This window comes from Ammospiza nelsoni, chromosome 1, assembly GCF_027579445.1.
Source record: "Ammospiza nelsoni isolate bAmmNel1 chromosome 1, bAmmNel1.pri, whole genome shotgun sequence".
In the NCBI taxonomy this organism is placed as follows: domain Eukaryota; kingdom Metazoa; phylum Chordata; class Aves; order Passeriformes; family Passerellidae; genus Ammospiza; species Ammospiza nelsoni.
The window spans coordinates 14,348,960-14,367,613 of record NC_080633.1 but is presented as its reverse complement, the minus strand read 5'-3'; the positions used below and the strand labels follow the sequence as shown (position 1 = coordinate 14,367,613).

Sequence of the window (18,654 nt, the reverse complement as noted above, 5' to 3'; positions counted from 1 at the left end):
AAGAAAATAAAAAAACATGCATGTTAAATGCTCTAAATAAAGCAAAATGGCTTTTCTTTCCTTTTTCTTATATTCAGTGCTGGCCATGCATGTTTACTAGCAGGAGACAAGATCAAATCATTTGCTCACACTCATCTAAATCTCTTAGCTGCTCTCTATTTTACGCACCAGTTCCCTTGGATGGAAAGTTTCTTCCTGTCGAAAAATCAAAAGGGCAACGGTTCCTCCCATCTTGGTACTTCGCAGCAAGGACACCACTTCCTCTTGAGTTTTGCCTGTTAAATCAACTCCATTTACCTGCAACAAAGGAAATGGGAGACATCAGTAAGACTCCAAAACAGGGAAACCAGCAGACACACACAGCAAAAAGTCATGTGAATCATATGGGACAGTATTAAGAAACTCTCACTGGAGCAATCTGCTTATTAGCTCACATTACAGCTTTCATTTAATAGAACTAATTAAATGGTCATCCTTGCCATACAAATATAAATAACAAGCCAAAAATTTGTAGTTCCCTCCATTTCAGCAGCTATGGTGTAGTCCAGTACACACTAAAGCCAACTAATCCCATTTACTGGCATTTCTTACAAGAACCTCTGCATAAATATCTTTTGGCAAAATCAATATATGATCCCAAACTGGTCCTGTTTCCACCTGTCTTGATGTTACACATACCTTCCAAACATATTTAGCACAACGAATTGTGACAAAAATAGAAAGCAATTCTTTCTCTGTATAACCTTGGGGTTGCTACTCTTGCCTCTGTTCAGTGGCCTCCACATGCCACTGCTCAGGACAGGCAGATATGGAATACGTGCAGAATTCCCCACTGCACAAGCTAACTTCAGTAAGGGAGAAGCCAGAGAGAGATCGAATAATCTCAGGCTTGCCTGCTCAGAAATATTTTGGAAATGAAGGCAAAACAACTAACAGTGTAAAAAAGCAAGGCAGCACGATGCTCAGAAGTCAGCAAACCATCTTTTTCCTTCCCCTCATAAGAGAGCACAGCTCACACAGTTGAGATGCCATGGCTGTCACCTTAAATGCGTCTCAATCCCGTTCTGCCCAAGTCATCTGGGTTACCTTGAATTACAGTAATTACAGGGGGCTATCCTCCAGCAACAATTCAAGCTGACTTGGCCAATTTTGCAGTGAAGTGAAGTTAGAGCCCTGAGAGGCAGTTACAGACTCAGCTGTACCTCCGGTGTCATTTGGCTTAGGGACAGTAATGAAGAGCTGTGGGTGGTAACGTATCACTCCAGCTAGATTTGCTGAAAGCTCTCTGTGGGGCACCTATCTAAGAGAAATTTAGTTCCCTTGAGGACATCCTTACTTCAGGAGGGAAGTGGCCTTGATTCTCTGTAGGACTCCTCTCCTCTTATGTCTCTTTCAGTTAATTCACTAAACCTTTTCAGGGTATTGCCTCCCATCCTTGGCAACATCTTCAATAATTTCTGGTCCATCACTCCACGCTGATTTAATTCTACTCACTAGGTAACAATCACTTTGCTTCAATATATTCCTAAACAGCAATGCAAGACTATGACACTATATTCACCTAAGGATATGTAAACTTATGTTTTTGTAGTGTATCTGGGTTAAGCTCTTCAAACAATTATGTACTGAAAATGCCCAGCACCTTGATCTCTTACCTAAGAATATAAAGCCAAAAAAAGGAAAAAGAGGCAATAAATCTCCTGTAACATAAAATACTATAAGCCTCTGGAAGTGATGTAGTATGTGGGCTCATGGCAAAACACAGACAAGGAACATGTAATATTTCCTCACCTCAATTAATCGGTCTCCAGCTTTTAATCTCCCATCTTGAATAGCTGCACCTCTTGGAAGGATGTTTTTCACATAAATTGGAGCAGAGCCACCAATTGGGACATCTCTTGAAGTAATGCTAAATCCCAAGCCTTCTGTACCTGCATAAAGAATATACATTACTGGTTAAAATGCACATTTTATATTACACCAAGCAGAATGTATGTATACCTCACTGATACAATCCATGAAAATACATATAAGATGAAAGAATTGCTTCATGACAAAAAAAGAAAACAAAATATCTACAAGAAAGCTGTAGCTGAAGAACTGAGTCTGGGCACAGGTGGCTCAGCAGGCACTCCCTGCAACTTGCTATTCTGATGACTTCCAAGTCATTGCCAATTTTCTGACTTTCTATTTCAGATGAGCTGAGTGACAAGGAATCAGAACAAAGCATATCTGATATCCTATCACTGTCTTCTCCCTTGTCAATCTGGATCTCACCAATGATCCTTCCTTTTTCCTTTTTAGCTCTTTCAACAGCGACAGTCAGCCAATGCTGCTGGGCATGGGGCTCTGTCAGCTCACTGGTGGACACTGGCAGTGTGCCCCACCTGTGGACATTGGCAGGTGACAGGACTGGAGCTCAGTGGCCTCATTTCTCCTGTTCTGGGGACCTCAGGCTGTTTTCAGCCAACAGCTCTTCTGTTGGCTCTCGCTGGGTACCACCGTCTGTCCTGCAGGAAGGGAGCAAACCCAGGCTGCCACTTCTGAGGTCCTGCTCTACATCCAGGTGACTGACTACACTTGGCCAAGACAGACTGAAGCAAAACAGAGGCACTTAAAATGACCTGGAGAAATCCAGAGCAGGAGTCCAGTCACTACAGCAAATGAGACTTGTCTGTATTTCAGAGAAATTAGGTATGCGATCAGTTCCAGGATTCACAAGCTGAGGACAAATAGAAGCCTCTCCTACCACACAGAAAGCTCCTTTGTGATCCTCTCTTAGATACAATCTATGCAATGTTACCAACAACTCCTGAAACTCTACAAAAACCTGCCACTGCCCACTCAACATTACACATCAAGTCTATTCAGGACACTTAGTGCGGCATGAAAATAGCTGGCCATCCAGTGGAGAGCCCCCAACACAGTGTCAGCACCCACAGCTTGCATTTGAAACTTCTCAGAGGCTGTCAAGGCACCTTGCTGGGCATACACAGGCCAAACCTACATTTAAGATGGACCTGCAAAGGCAACTTGCAGTTATGACTCAGCAGTATCAGGTAGGTCCCTAAAAGCGAACACAGAATGCACCTTTGTAAAATGCCATGGGGACAGAAACCAAACTTTTATGAAACAGTTGCCAGCTACAAGCCCGGGGAAGCTTAAAACAAACTGTGTTAAAGACACACAACTACTGAACCATTTGAGGTGTTAATGTATTTCAGATTGAAAAAAAACAAAACTGTGCAACAGCAGCCAGAGAGATGAGTGAGCAAGAGAGCTCTGCAGACCCCAAGGTCAGTGCAGAAGAAAAGGGAAGAGATGCTCCAGCTGCTGGAGCAGAGATTTCCCGGCAGACCACAGAGAAGATGATGGAGAGGCAGCTGTCCCACTGCAGTCCGTGTAGGTCCATGGTGGAGCAGAGATCCACCTGCAACCTGTGCAGGACTCCACACCAGAGCAGGGAGATGCCCAAAGGAGGCTGTTCCCTGTGGGAAGCACTGGAGAAGGCTCCAGGCAGGGACCTGTGGCCCCATGGAGAGGAGCCCATGCTGGAGCAGGTTTGCTGGTGGGATCTGTGACCCCATGGGGGACTGACAATGGAGCAACCTCATTCCTGAAGGACTGACCCCATGGAAGGCACCCACACTGAAAGAGCTCCTAGAGACCTGCAGCCTGTGGGTAAGGTTCACCTTGGAAGGACTGTCTCCCATAGGAAGGACCCCACTCTGCAGCAACACAAGATTGTGAGGAATCCTCCCTCTGAGGAGAAAGGAGTGGCAGAGACAGCGTGCAATGAACAGACTGCAGTTCCCATTGCCATCCCTGTGCACTGCTGGGAGGAGGAGGTAGAGAACTCATGAAGTAAAGATGAGTCCAGGAGGAAGGGAGCTGTCAGGGGAATGTTTTAAGATTTGGTTTTATTTCTCATTACCCTACTCTGATTTGATTGACAAAAATTAAATTAATTTCCCCAAGTCAAGCTGGTTTCACCAGTGACAGTAATTGGTGAGTGATCTCTCCCTGGTCTTATCTCAACACAGCTTTTGCTGTGTTTTGCTTCCCTTGTCCAGCTGAGGAGGGTGAGTGATAGAGCTGTTTGGTGAGCACCTTATCCAAGGTCAACTCACCACAATACTACTTAATTTCTGCAAATTAATTAATTTCTTTTGCCCATGTTTAATTGCTAAACCTACTTTCCTAGAGCAGATTAATATTCACACATGAAAAGAAAGCAGGAGTCAAATATAGTAACCACTACTCAACATACAGATTTCTGAGATCTGCACAATTGCATTTGATTAAAATGTATTTATTTTATATTTTATTATATATACTACAATATATAATAAAATATATATTGCATATACTACAATATATATAGTAGTATATAATTATATATACTACAATATTTATATATTACAATATATTTTATTATCAAGACAGAAATTATGCTAAGAAGTAAACTGACACAGGTGACATGACTGGGCATGACACAAGCTTTTAAAATCTTTATCTTGAACATATCTATGTGCTCCTCTATACATAGTAAGGGCATGCAGATCTTATTGTTCAGGAAATATGGATCAGTTTCTCTAGGCTAATTATTTTGAGACAACTTCCCTTCCTTCTGCAGCATTCAAGACAGCTGACATTTGAATTTGAAAGTCTTCATCCACTTTCAGGCAAATATAAAATTTATCTGTGCTGTAACATAGAGATAAAAAAATACTAGATCTCATAACATCCATATTTTACTTAGGAGACCTCCCAACTTTAATGATGCTTCAAACATTCATAGAGCTCTTTAATTCCCTGCAATATGTGAAGATGATCTGAATAAGGTCTTTTTTAAGTCACATCTCAGCTTTTTACAGAAATTATCTTTTTCTTATTATAAGGATCAGTGCTGAATACTTCTCTTTGAGTACAGGTTTTGTCTGCTAAAATTTCTAAAGTAATATCAGAACATGAGTGCACTCCCAGGACAATATTTCATTATTAATAAGCTTAATCCCCATTGCCTGATTACAGCATCATTACAGATGTCTGGTTCACATACAGCACTTCAAACCCCCATGGAAAAAACAGAAGTTGAAATTTTCACACTGCAAATGCACACAGGATATAAATTTGGACTGTGACATTTTCTGCTGTCAAACCTCCAGAAAGTCTTTACCAAATCCTGCAGATCATCACAAATCCACACTGAGCCCAGATATTAGAGGAAGAAAATTCTAATTACTTGTTTCGGTAGAAAGAAGGGGCCTCAACTGAGCTGTGCTTTACTGTGCTGCTCTGTGCAGCTTTGCATGAGGCAGCTTTTGGGTGCAATTTTCCTTGTACCATTTCTCTGCTTCAGTTGGCAACTCATGCCCCATAGCTGGTCTTCCCTGGATGATTCAGCTGCATAAACTACTGTGCTTATTATATATAAATTAGATGTTCACAACACTGGGAAATAAATGGAGACATCCAACCGAGGACAAAAATAAATATGACTTCTGTGACTGAACTGATTTTAATTTTTTTTTCTTTTTTACACACTTAACTGATTTAGTTCTCTCCACTCCATTCATTTCCATTCTCCTGTTGATAAAAATACATACAAGATCTTAATATCTCCCTGCTGCTAAAATGTTTTCAGTTCTTAGTAGAACTGCACTATAATAATGAGTGAACTGTGCAAACATATTGTAGGCTCTTCTGATTTATTCTAGTAATACAGGAAAGACTGGACACACACACAGGTAGAACCACAACAAATAGAAAACAGAAGAAATTTCCATATTTTAGAAAACAGAGGAGTCATCCTACACAAAGCTAGGAGATTTACTTTGCAATGTTTAGATTTTTTGAGTTATGTTCACCTTAATCTCTTCTAGATTTTAAAAAGGGTAAATTTTTAGAAGGGTAGAAAACATTTTCTTCCTTCTATAGCTGTCATCTCTGATCATTTGACAATGATCAAATTACACCAAGTGATAATAACATTTAAAAATTACCCACTAATTTGTGTAATTCAAATTGTTAGGCTTCTTCGATAAATCAGAAGCTCTCTCAACAAGTTTGAGTTCTCCTTTTTTCTTGAACATGATGCTGAACATGCCTTCTGAAGTCTCATTACCCTCAAAAGCTCAGCCAGCTCTGAGCTGAAGACAAAGTAGTTTTAGGTGAATAAAAAGGGCAGTTACAATGGTAAAAGATCTATTTTGTACAAAGAGGAAAGTGACAGATTTGATGTGTCAGTTGCTGTTTCAGAAGAAAATAGTTCCCCAGTAGCTTTAAGGTAAGGGGGAGAAGAAATCCAATCCTGCAATTTAATTAAACATATTTTCAAAATGAACATCATAATTTCATTTGGAAGCAGTCTGATCATAAACTGACAGAATGTTAAAAATTTTATAAAATTTTACTACTGGTGACTAGACTCATCTCCCAGAGAAGTGTTTAATTTCTCACTAGTGCTGGGATTACCTTCTTGATTGTGGAAAGAATGTCTGACATAACATTCCTGTCTTTCTAAGGCTATTCTTTGCAAAAAGTTGTGGGTTCCTCACTCAGCACCAACTACAGGTCTGAATTCTCAGCAGAAGAATTTGCTCTGGGGTAGAAATACAGACAGGATACAAAACAAAAAGCCAGGATCACCTCTGCAGTATTTTCATCCTCTCAAAACAACACTGGTCCAGAGACCAGTAAAGAATATCTGAAGGACCTACACTGTCAACGTCTTGTGATACTTCTCTTGCAGCTGCCTTGCCTTGCAGCACTGTAAGCAGTGCTAAAAGTAAATCATGCTCTTCCTTCAAGTCTAATTTAAGAAAATGTATATGAGTTCTCAGGGAGTTCAATACAGATCTCTCTAAATTTGAAAAACAACTACAAACAAGCAAGCAACAAGAAATGCAGAAAGCTTCACTCCTAAAACAATAGAAAACATCTAAAAACTGACAGTTGGGCACCACATTTTTTTAGTACTTATTCAAGAAAGGTAAATAACATTTCAGAGCAATCTTAACAAGGACAACTCATGTGGGTCAACAGTCCTCAGACTAAAGGACTGTTAGGAGAAAGTGGAGATTCCTCATGCAAGACAAGGCACATGCTCTCCCTTTCCTGAAACAATAAGCAAGTTGGTTGCAGATAGAAAAAGCATGTTACCCAAATCACAAAAATTACAAAATAAAGCATTGTCAGTTAATGAAAGTAGTAGATTATACTGGGATGGAGAATAAGGAGAGAGATAATGTTGTAATAAAACGAAGCAGATGGGCCAAATGTTCTCTGTTAATAGTCAGAGCAGACACTGTCCTCCCAAGCACCTCAACCTCCTGTTTTGTTCACAGGAGACTCTTTCTGAAGATCCAGATACAGATGGATGACTGCTGAACTAATTACCCTAGTGTTCCACATTGGAAACCAGGTTTTTGGGGTTTTTTTTGAAGGACTGAATCTCAAATGTAAGATTTGAACAGCAAATATGTTCTTACTGTAAGGAGCATCACTAAACTAACCAAGATCATTTTACTGCTCCTAGTTTAAGCCCCATATTTTCAGAATTTGTGCACATGCAGTCAGGCTCACTGTACATGCAAATGACTGCTTAGAAGGCTGACTGCTCAGCTGTCTACAAAATTTCAGCAGCCACATACACAATCAAGACTAATTGCATGCCCATTTTTATGTAGTTGAGTGATTTGGAACAAGTGAGGTTTTTTTCTCCAAGTAAAGCCCAGACCACTCAAGAAGATCTTTGATCAACCTAATAGAAACGTTCTTTTCCCCTTATGCTACATCCTGCTAATGGTGATCAGAAGTGGTTTTAAAAAATGGAAAGATGAAACTGATGCAGTTTATGCTTCTTCAGTGACTAATAATGCTCAAAATTATTTGCTTCACTTTTGAATCTCATTTCTCAAGGTCACTGAAGTAATTTAGGCATCTACACGCTTCATTTCAAAACTGACAAACACTCTGCATCTGAACAGGAATTTCAAGAGAACATATCACTTCAAAAGAAATTTAAAACAAAAATTTAAAATATCAGTTCAAAGTCTGGCTCAAGAATCTGTGTGGGGAAAACAGGAGAGTAAAATGAAAAATGCATATAAATCTGTACACTTCAGCTCCATGATGCAGGGTATCTTACAGACAAGTTCAGGGTCCTGTCTTACACACTCTCATGTATGAATCCAAGCAAAGCAAGTAACTGTCCATAGATGTGCTCCACTCCAGAGCAAATATGAGGCCATTTCAAATTAGCATACTCCCAAACTATCTATGCCAACTTATTTGTGTCTCTAACAGCTTCTTGCAGAAAGGAACTTGTGCGCAGCAGGGCTGGGTGTCACTGTGCCATGGCACTGCATGCCCAGGCCCCTGGTGGCACTTGCAGAGTTCCAGGTCAGCTCTGTATACAACATGCAGCATTATTAACCTCAGCAAGGGCAGCAAGCCAAACAGGAACACAAGGAACTCTGAAAAGTCTCACAGTCCTGCTCACATCTACAATTTAACCATTTTTCTCTCCTGCACTGTGCAGAGGGGCTTCCTTTGTTTCAGGACTCATCTTCTAGAACACAGCTGCTATGTCCTGTTTGTGATGGGTGTGGTAACTGCTACAGCTTTCCTGACAGTTCTGTCACTCATTTCTTTCCCTTTCTTTTTCTTGTTTTGCAAGAGAGAGGCCAAAAAGAAGAGATAATCACAACTCCCATGGCTGGTGGCTAAGTCACCCCCTGGAAGCGGAGAGATGTGGACTGAAGTCCAGATGTACTGAATAATTAAGACAAAAAATTAGCAAAATATTTGGTGGAACTAAGACCAACTTAAGAAACGTGAGCTCAGTGATGACATTTTGCTTCCTGAATTTTACATTTAAATTAGCTATACAAACATGTAGTTATAGACAGAAATCCTATTATGCAATAAGCATTATACTGAAGGGCAAAAAATTAGATTAAGCTAATTTCCAGACTGAGTACTTCAAGCTTGTCTTAGTACAGCAGTATCAAAAGCAGCAGATATGAAATCTGAGTAGCACAATGTCCAGTGGAAAAGCAGTCTTTTGAATGCTTTAGTGAGTATCAGGCTAAATGCTGTGAGTTACTAAGTGCTCAAAGACTGAGCCTTAGAGCCATTTGCTATATAATTGGTTATTTATTATTTAAAAGTGTTGGACTTAATTCCTCTCAGTTGCATAGGCTCAAATACTTGCAGCCAGAGAAGGAGCACCCTGTGAGTGCCTGGTCCTTATGAGCTCAAGGTTCACCCTAACACTCTGGGTGATGTATCAGGGGTCTTATTTTCTTTATTCATTAGCTGCAAAGAACTATTTTTATTTATTGTTACTTACTTTGGTGTATCAATTTACACCAAAATGTATACAAACACAGGCTCACTGTCATGTCTTGCATTATCTTAATTTGTATGAGCTATTAAGCTAGACTGCTATACAGCCTTAATGGCCTTAGAATATCAGCAATAACCTCTACATCTATATGCTAGAAGTTCAGGCCTTGACCTTTAAGGCAAGATAAACAGATATCCATTTTCATTTAGAAAAGCCAACAAACATTCCACATTGACTGAAACATATGACTGACCTTCTCTTCTGACTTTATTAAACTGCTAAATCCTATCAAAGTTCAGGTTATTTTAAAATGCCAAATCAGCAATAAATATTAAGAAATCATAATTAGAAAGGCACATATTGTAGAATTATTCTATGATTGTCACCCTATATAATAAAGCTTATGCAAGATATAAAAATACAGCTGTAATAAAGAGGGTCTGTCTGTACTAAAAAAGAGACAATTCTCATATACTACATCCATTATCAGAATGTACAGGTTAAATGAAAACTGAATTTCAAGACAACATTTTGCATGCCTTAATGTACCCCACAATGAGTTTTTAAAGTAATGATGCTAACTGGTGAAACAACTGCTGTCTGTCAACTACAAAAAAAATATTTGTTAAAAATCTATAAATCCTGTATTATATTACAACATCCTTCCTTGGAAATAATCATCCAAAACAACCAACATCCCTATTGAACTCATATTTACAACAAAATACTTGGGGCATCCTCAAGCATATTGCTGCATTCATTGCTCCATATGTGTGTTCTCACAGTGATCAAATGTAAGTCAAAATGGGAGGGCATGCTTCTTTCTACAGCGGATATTAACAAATGAAAGACAGCAATGATAAAAAGGTATCTTTCCTTATGCCCATTCTCTTTATTTTTACCATGAATAAAACATACTTTCTGCCTTTATCTATAGCCTAAGTTAGGTGCCATTCCACCATAAGTAGTATTCTCAAATAAGTCAACTGTTAGAAACAAATATCCCCTTTAATTTTCTGAAATATATTCTAAATATATTTCAAATTTCTTACTTTTAAAGCGAGAACTTTGTAAGAGCCATCAAACTCCTCTGCTATGAACTAGATGTTAAAGTATCTTTGAGATCACTTTTCATCTACAGGTAGCATGCATCTTCTTTATTCCAAACCACCTAAGATATTAGCACCAGCAAAGATAAATTACATTATAGCCTTGGGGGCAGTATTTCTGAAACAGTATCCAGGACAAGATGACCAAACATAACATCATATCACAGTCAAAAATCCATAAAATGCCAAATTATATTCTTGTATCTTATGAGGAGCTTTAACGCCATATTTGTTTCATGCAAAAATATTGTGGTCCCAAATTATATATTTATTTGTTAGTGCTTTTAAAATAATATGAAATGTTTATTTCCACTTCTGGCTGAGAATTATTTTATGTACTGCCCAAGTAATACTTCTAAAGACTTCCATGGACACAAAAAACCCAGGGAAAAATCACTGCAGTGACTGAGAGAATATTTATAAGCAACTGATTCCTTACTCAACCAATAACAGCAAGTTTTTCCAAGTAGGCTGATCTGAGCTGATGGCCTAGAGAAATTCTTGAAGGAGCATCAACAACAGAAGCAAACTGTCAACTCAACCTTATGTCATCCAAGTTTGTAGAGCTTAAAATTCAGCAACCAGAAAGAAGCAATCTGGTGGTTCATGCGAAGTTCATAGAAAGGAAAGCATAATGATAATGTGACAAGTAGCCTGATACCTGTGAAACTGTAAAATCTCTACCATTCAATGCATTGTTTTCAATGTCCTTCAATAAAAAGGTTAATTAATAAATAGCCTTAACATTAAGCACATAAGAGTATCTTAAGGGGAATGTACCCCAAGTTCATGGAAAATCCTGTCATATGGGTAAACTTTCTGCTGTGTAATGTAAATACTGTTCTTGTTGCTAGAGACCAAATTATAGCTAATCTTAAACATGCTCATTTGAATACCAAAAAGCTTACAGCATGTATAATCATTTTAAAAAATCATCTCCCAAGAGCTAAGAATACTGGCATCTAAATGTCATTTTATTATACTTTCAACTATCTGAAAAGCATCTACACGTTAACTACAAAAACATAGCAAATTTTCTCACATCATAAAAATTTCATGGATGTAACAATGCATCTACCTGTGCACATATAACACAGATGTTGAGATAAGCATACACTACTTTAAAAAGTGTCTCTCACCCCCATTCAAAGTATATTAGCCTAAGGGCCAAGACAGGAAATATCACATTACATCTCAACCAAAGGTTTTAACATCTCAGTGGAAAAAAATGAAAGCTTTAGCTGGAAATTAGAATGTCCAATTTACCAACTGGATCCAAAACACTCTTAAAATCTAAAGGCAAAACTCAATTTGAAAAGTCTTAACTGAGAAGTGCAGAACATTTTTGCTTAGTTGTTTACATTAAACAGTTCACCACTCGCTAGGTCTTGGCCAACAGAATTTGAGGCATTTACTGCACTACTTTATTAGCTGAGAAACAGAAAAAAATGTTAAAGCACTTCTCAAAATGGCCTCTTGCAGGCAGCTGAATACAGGGTGGGTCTCCTGGGCCTGCTCTCAGGGACAACTCAGTGCCTTGGCTGCAAAAATCAACCCATTGTGTCGGAGCATTGGGGGTAGGACAGTCGGACAGATGGAGACGAGAGATCTCTGCAGCCAGGTTGGGGAACTTGGGTTTCATTGCAGAGGGCCTGGGTGCAGGGCCCTGCTGGGAGCTGCCAGCCACAGCTCAGAGCAGGCCCCAGAGAAGAGAGGGGGAGAGAGCATGAGAGGGTGAGAGAGTGAGAGGGTAGGAGTGTAAGGGAGTGAAAAAGGTAAGAGCGTAAGGGCGTAAAAGTGTAAGAGAGTGAGGTTCCTGTTACAATACAATAAATCTTCTTCTGTCTTGAATATTGTAATTCTCACTAACCAATCTAGTACAATATACAAATCCTATAGCATTTACATACAGCCTATAAGAATCATTACATTACCATACTGTGTTACATTTTAAACCCTAAAAACTACTCTTTGGACCCCTTATGCTAAGCTAGTAGGGTCTGCTTTGACACTTGGATCTGTGTGCAAGCAGAGAGTCTTGTTTCATCAGAAGGGGATTACCTTCAGTCTGGCCACACCATTGTTTTCTAGCTGTTCAGTAGCTAAGGTATCTCAAAGCTTGCTTTCATTTCAATCTTGCTTATAGTTTCTATATTCTCATAATCTTTTGCCAGACAATCATATTGATAAGGCTTTCCTGTTTCATCTCCCCCAACACATTGCACTCCTCATGCTCCTGCCAGCCCTCCTGCCCAGGACAGCAGCACTGGGCACACGCACACACACACACCCTACACACACATCTCCTGCTGCACGAGGAGCATGCTGGTGCCTTACCTTTCCTTAGCTGTATACTGAGCCTCTTCCCTATCTTTTTGGTGTTATAGCCACTGTTGGCAGTGGAGGTGAGAACTTTCTGAGGTGACGGTACCAGGCCGGAGGGCGGTTTCCCTGATGAGTTGACACTATGAGGTAGCTGTGAGTAGGAGTCTGTCTGGTCAGAGTGGTTCCCCACTCTGGACATTCTCTGTAAGGTGTGAAGTCCAGAATTGTTCATGTTTTTCCCCTCAGCATACTGGGAGTCGGGGCTGAAGCGGCTGGAGTAGAACACGCTCTCGCTCTGGGACAGCTGCTCGTACTGCTCCTTGTTGGCCGCGGGCACCACGTGGAACCAAATGAACGGCGTCCGCATGGCTTGGCGGAACATATGCTGGGCTCTAGGTTTTCAAGTGAAAAGAAAATCAGCAAATTAGGACTGGCAGACTACGAGATATTATAAGCATAATTACTGATGTTAATTAAGCAACACGAGCTGACAGACACATTGCACTCAAGCATAAACCATAAAACTTGAATCTGTTCGCTCGCCTATTTGGTCTGCTTTTCGCTAAGGTTTACTGCTTCAGGGCAACACTATGGTTAAATATGCTTCATGACTAATGTAGCATATACTGGATTCAGAAAAGAAAAATATTAACCACAGCCATGAAATGCAGACAGTTCTATAGCAGGACTGCAGTGTCCTTTTGTTTTGAACCTTGATAATTGCAATAATTGCAATAACTGTTACCACAGTGACAACAGAATTATTAGAATGAAAATGACTAATTATAAAAGACTACGTATTCCACAATTTTCTGATTATATGGAGTCTTGCAACCAGTCTAGCTTCCAATTCATTTTTTTTCAGCTGGTAGTATATCAGAATATAACATTAAGAAATGGGAAAAAAATGCTGAATCCTGTACAGACAGACATTGGGCTTCAAGGTCAGAATCAAAGTATACAAAGACAACAAGGTCTCTTCACAGTCTTAACAAACTGTGATTCAGAACCTTAGAACAACCAGAGACAAGCTGCTTTCAACCATATGGTGCAGGGTGATGTTTCAACTCAGGTTAGAGTCAAAGAAATTAAAGCCACATTTCAAATATATATTAAGTATAAGATGATCAGAACAAACAATATTTGGCCCTCAGAGTGTTATGAATTTCAGAACAATATGATCATCCATGAAATTACTCATTACCTGCATACCTCTTTTCTATCTTTCTCTTACCTGAGTGTGAGATACAATCCCCTCTTAAAAGTCTTTCTGATTTATTTTGAGATTCTACCAAGTCCAGACAACCACAAACCAAATATTTATCTCTCAAACTTCTCCGGGAAGTTTCTACATATACAGCACCTTTAGTTCTCACACAATCAAGAAACCTCATATTTTTAAAATGTTAAAAATAAAGTCCTTATGTTGTCCATTTATATTGATGCATTTAAAATGGTGCATTGGAAATATAAGAGTAAAAGTCACATGGGAATTTCAAGAAAAACAGATAACCAATATAAGAAGAAAAAAATCCATCATGTATAAAACCAATCAAATGAGAATTGCATACACTCTAACCACAATAATTATCCTGGGGTTTTTTTTTTGTCTGACTATATAAAAGCCACTAATGCCCCTAAATGTATATTTTCTTTATTAGAAAGACAAGCTTAGAGGTTTCTTTCTTACCTTCCTCAAATTGTTCCAAGGTGCTAAAACTCAAATAATGCAATGTAATGTGTGGTAAGAACACTTACTGCTCAAATCTCCTGTTCCGCAGGTCTCCGTCATTAATCCTCACAATACAATCGTTCTCACGGAAAAGGTTTTCCTGCTCAGCTTTTCCACCCTTCTCCAATCGCTTCACCAGCAGCCCCAGCGTTCTGGAACAGTAAGATTACAAATTATTACTATCTGAATAATTTGCAACATAGAAAATCCTATTGATTTAGTACTTTATTATGATCACTACAGAAACTGTATTTTAAACCATCTTTACCTTGAAGTAGGACAGCACAGCTTCAAATAACTTCAAGAATTAACTGATTTATTATCCCTTTTCCATAAAACACAAAGTCTAGGTGTATCAAACACATGTAAGTAAGACTGAACAGGCTGTGGGATGACAGCACATTCATTCTTGAAAAAGGACAATTTCTGTGTAGTAAAAACTCCAAGAACCACCACACATCTGAGAAAATATATCTTTTCTGTGAGTTAACTGAAGCTGAATAGGTTTAACTTAAATTTTGAATTTTTGAATTCTAAGAGAATGCCACGGCCTTCACTACTCCTTCTGTCAAGTGAAACATGGGGTCATCTCATGTAATAAGCAGCCTGTAATGAGGCATGGATAGAGAACTCAATAATTTCATGAGGGCCAAACAATTTTCTTTTTCATTCTTAACATTTTTTAATAAATCAAAAAAGATGAAATTAAAAATTTAAATGCTCTTTCTAAATTCAGAATCTTATCTTAAATTAACTGACTGATAAAAAATTCCATTTGATAGCTCCTGTCCAATGAGTTAGTCCTCTCTATATCTTACCCACAGCATCATCTTAAGGACATATTTAGAGAGAAAAGGTAGACAAATATTCAACCTGAAATCATGAAAAAGGATCTTGAAGAAAGGACTTCTGAGGTACTGGCAGGATAGTATTCAAAGTCAGTGATGCTTCTATACCTGAACGATAATTCAATCTTCAGGATTATTCTTGCATCGACACTGCATTTGATTTCTTTTTTAAAAGAAGATCAGCTTGACAGTGAAATCCCACAGGATGTATCAGTGGGTCCAAGTCACATCAGTAGAGTCAACAGCATTACTTTTTTCAGAATTCATTTCAAGGCATGGTGAGAAAAATACTTGGTCCAAATCAGCAGGAATTGGAAGAGCACAGATGACTTTTAAGCAAAACCCTTTCAGTGATCACAGCACTTCCATTCACACGTAATACCTCAGAGTACATGAGCAGTCAATAGTGCTTAAAAGGACTCCTCAAGTGCTCACAAGTTATGTACTCACTTGAGCACAGGTCAAAAAAGCAAAATTAAAACTTATTTCTTCCACTTTAGATTCTTCATTTACCAATTTATCACCATCATAAGCAAATAATACACTTTTTTTACAGAATAGTCATACATTTTCTCCCACAAAGTAGGTGAAGAAGTAGGAGAAATGATCCTAGTAGTATTTCCATTTTGGAACCACCTAGAGACATTAAGATATGATGTTGAAAGGATCTATAAATCTAAACAGACCATGAAGAGAAAAACAACATAAATTCTGACAACACAAATCATCAAATGAAGCTTGAGTCAGACATTTGCATGACAAAAAACTCTACAAGTCCACAACAGTGGCACACTAACCTAATGACCATGTTGTACTACAATTATTCATTATTACATTAAGTAGTCACAGGAAGTAAAACAAAACAAACTTTAAAATATTGATTCACTAAATATTTCACTTCTGTTCACTAAAAAAAAACGTGTTGACGGGAGTCTCAGATTTTTAAAACTGATAAATAATTACAAAGAAATTATGGATGGTTTGATAATTCCATGAAGAATCAAACTAACAGTTATATTAATAGTAAAAAGGAAAACTACTTGTATGGCTTCATTATGCTATTTTTATCAGAATTATAGTTTTGACACATAGAAAACTGATGTGTTAGAAAACAAGTTTGTGACTTCTTCACTTTGTGAGCTGGTGAATTTCTTTGGGGAGATTGTCTTTGAGCCACAAAGTGAAGCTACTGTAACTGTAAATGGGGAAGAGATAGGCAAAGGAAATTATAAAATAGGGAATGCTACATTTAAGAGAAAACCAACAAAATACTTGAGCAGGAAAGAAAGGAGTTGTATCTACTCTTCCTTTTCTTTCACTTGATGCCCAACAGCTCTTTGATGCAGGTGCACTCCTCTGCAATGCCCAAAGACAATTCAGAATTTGCACGTGCATGCAATGCTGGCACAAGAGCATACAAAGAAACAACAACAAATGTTTGGTTTATATGGTTAACTAGAAAAAATACCAAACAATATCTACACAAAGTACAACAATCTAGGTTAATTTAATGACAATACACTACACAAAATAATGTGGTTATTTCATCCCAATGTCTCAGTGTATTTAGGATTACAAAATAATTGCTCTATCAATAGTTTTGACATAGCATTTTTTTAAATGCTGCTTTCTACTGTCTCACATTCTGAATTTTTATCAAATTATTAATGCAAGATGCACCTTTATGCATGGTTTGACACTTCATAAATTTATTCCACTTAGGCTTTCAAATCTGTAAAAATATTACTAATCCTAACCAATAGTAGAATAATGTAACAGATAAATAAACTACCAGTCAAAATTGTAAATAATCTCATTAAACAAAGGCTACAAGTTCTGCTAATGAAAGACTGCTCATCTCTAACATGACATATGGTGCTCGTGAGGATTTTGCATTTTAACAACTGTTAGAGCTAGGTTAACCAGGCATATAAAGCTAAAGTCACTGAGAGCAAATTCAAGGCTGGATGAACAGACTGAGTCAAAACTAAAACCAGGCCTCTCATAGTGCCTTATCATTTATTTAATTTTTTACATAAACACATGGCACAAAAGATCCCTCTCAACACAATTCCAGAAACAATTTCCCAAATGAGGGTTTGCATGGCAGAGAAAACTAGATCTATGGAAAATGTATGTTCTTCAAAAATTAACAAAAGCCTTCCAACTTCCTACAGTATTTCTTCAGCATATTATGGTTAAATGCAAGAATGTGACTCTAAAAAAGACTTTCTGGGAATTCGTGTTTGTTGTTGCAGCAACTGGAGATAAACAGAGTAGACCTGATATTGCAAATATGCAGTAACCTAAAAATAAATTGAATTTTTTCCCTGCCATATGCCACCATCATTAATCCTGCAAAGTGGAGTTATACTACAGCTTCAATATTATGGTCCTTACATTAGGAAGACACAAATTTTGAAAGCATCTAAACTCATCCAGTATAGAGTACCAAAGTCAGCATATACATTTTTTTTTTAAACAAAACCATGTAGCGTACCAATGGATGGGTATATTTGAATTTGCTTAATTTTGTCCAGTTAAAGTAAGTCAACACAGTTTTGAATACAAATTCTTCCATTACAAAACTTTTCAATTCCAACCTTTTCAAGAATGAGATTAAGTATCACGTGAACCTTTGCAAAACACTCTGCAAGTCTACAATCCTGTTGAAACAATAATAAATAAAAAATTTATACCTGTGCTGTTTTATACTAACATGAGCTGACACAGAATCAGAAGGGAAACTGCCAAAGCACAGAGCTCAATCTTTGTATTTATTTTAAATACTTAATTGGGAATGTAAGCAGCTGAGATTATATTAGCATTTGCACCGCTGTATTTCCATGAGGTTCATTACTCTAATTATACTATTAAAATAAACTCAGCTACATGTGTTAACATTTCAGTTCTCAGTATAAATTACAACCAATGATAAAACTAGAAATAAGCAACGATTTTTTTATTGACATGTAAATTGCCTGACTTAGTTGGGGTAGTTGGTGAAATGCAAACTCTCCACATGCCATCCAGATGTATAGAAATGATGATAATTTAACTTAATAAAAACTGACAGTGGAAGTAAAAATAAAAACTGACACTGAGCATCTAGAATATGATTTGGCCATCATGGCCCATGTACAAACTGGAGTTATTTATCTATTTACCTGCAAGCTAAATGTAGTGTAATCAAATCAGACAGAATAGAAAATGGCCAATTTAAATGTTTACGTAAAGTCGCTAACATGAAATGGCAAAAACTAGATTAAGGTACAAAAATAAGGA

The 18,654-nt window shown here is 37.9% G+C and overlaps 1 protein-coding gene across 14 annotated transcripts in view; it reads right to left on the bottom strand.

Moving 5' to 3' along the window:
* PARD3 (par-3 family cell polarity regulator) overlaps positions 1-18,654 on the bottom strand; it is a 444,327-nt gene that overhangs the window by 192,285 nt on the left and 233,388 nt on the right. For all 14 annotated transcript variants that reach the window (XR_009420516.1, XM_059493593.1, XM_059493627.1 and 11 more), the window contains 4 exons: positions 14,548-14,673; positions 12,802-13,181; positions 1,792-1,931; positions 169-297 (listed from right to left, as the gene is read on the bottom strand). Coding sequence is in view for 13 of the 14 variants with exons in the window: in XM_059493593.1 (XP_059349576.1) it covers positions 169-297; positions 1,792-1,931; positions 12,802-13,181; positions 14,548-14,673 (775 nt within the window). In the remaining variant the exon portion in view is untranslated. The remainder of the gene's footprint in view (positions 1-168; positions 298-1,791; positions 1,932-12,801; positions 13,182-14,547; positions 14,674-18,654) is intronic.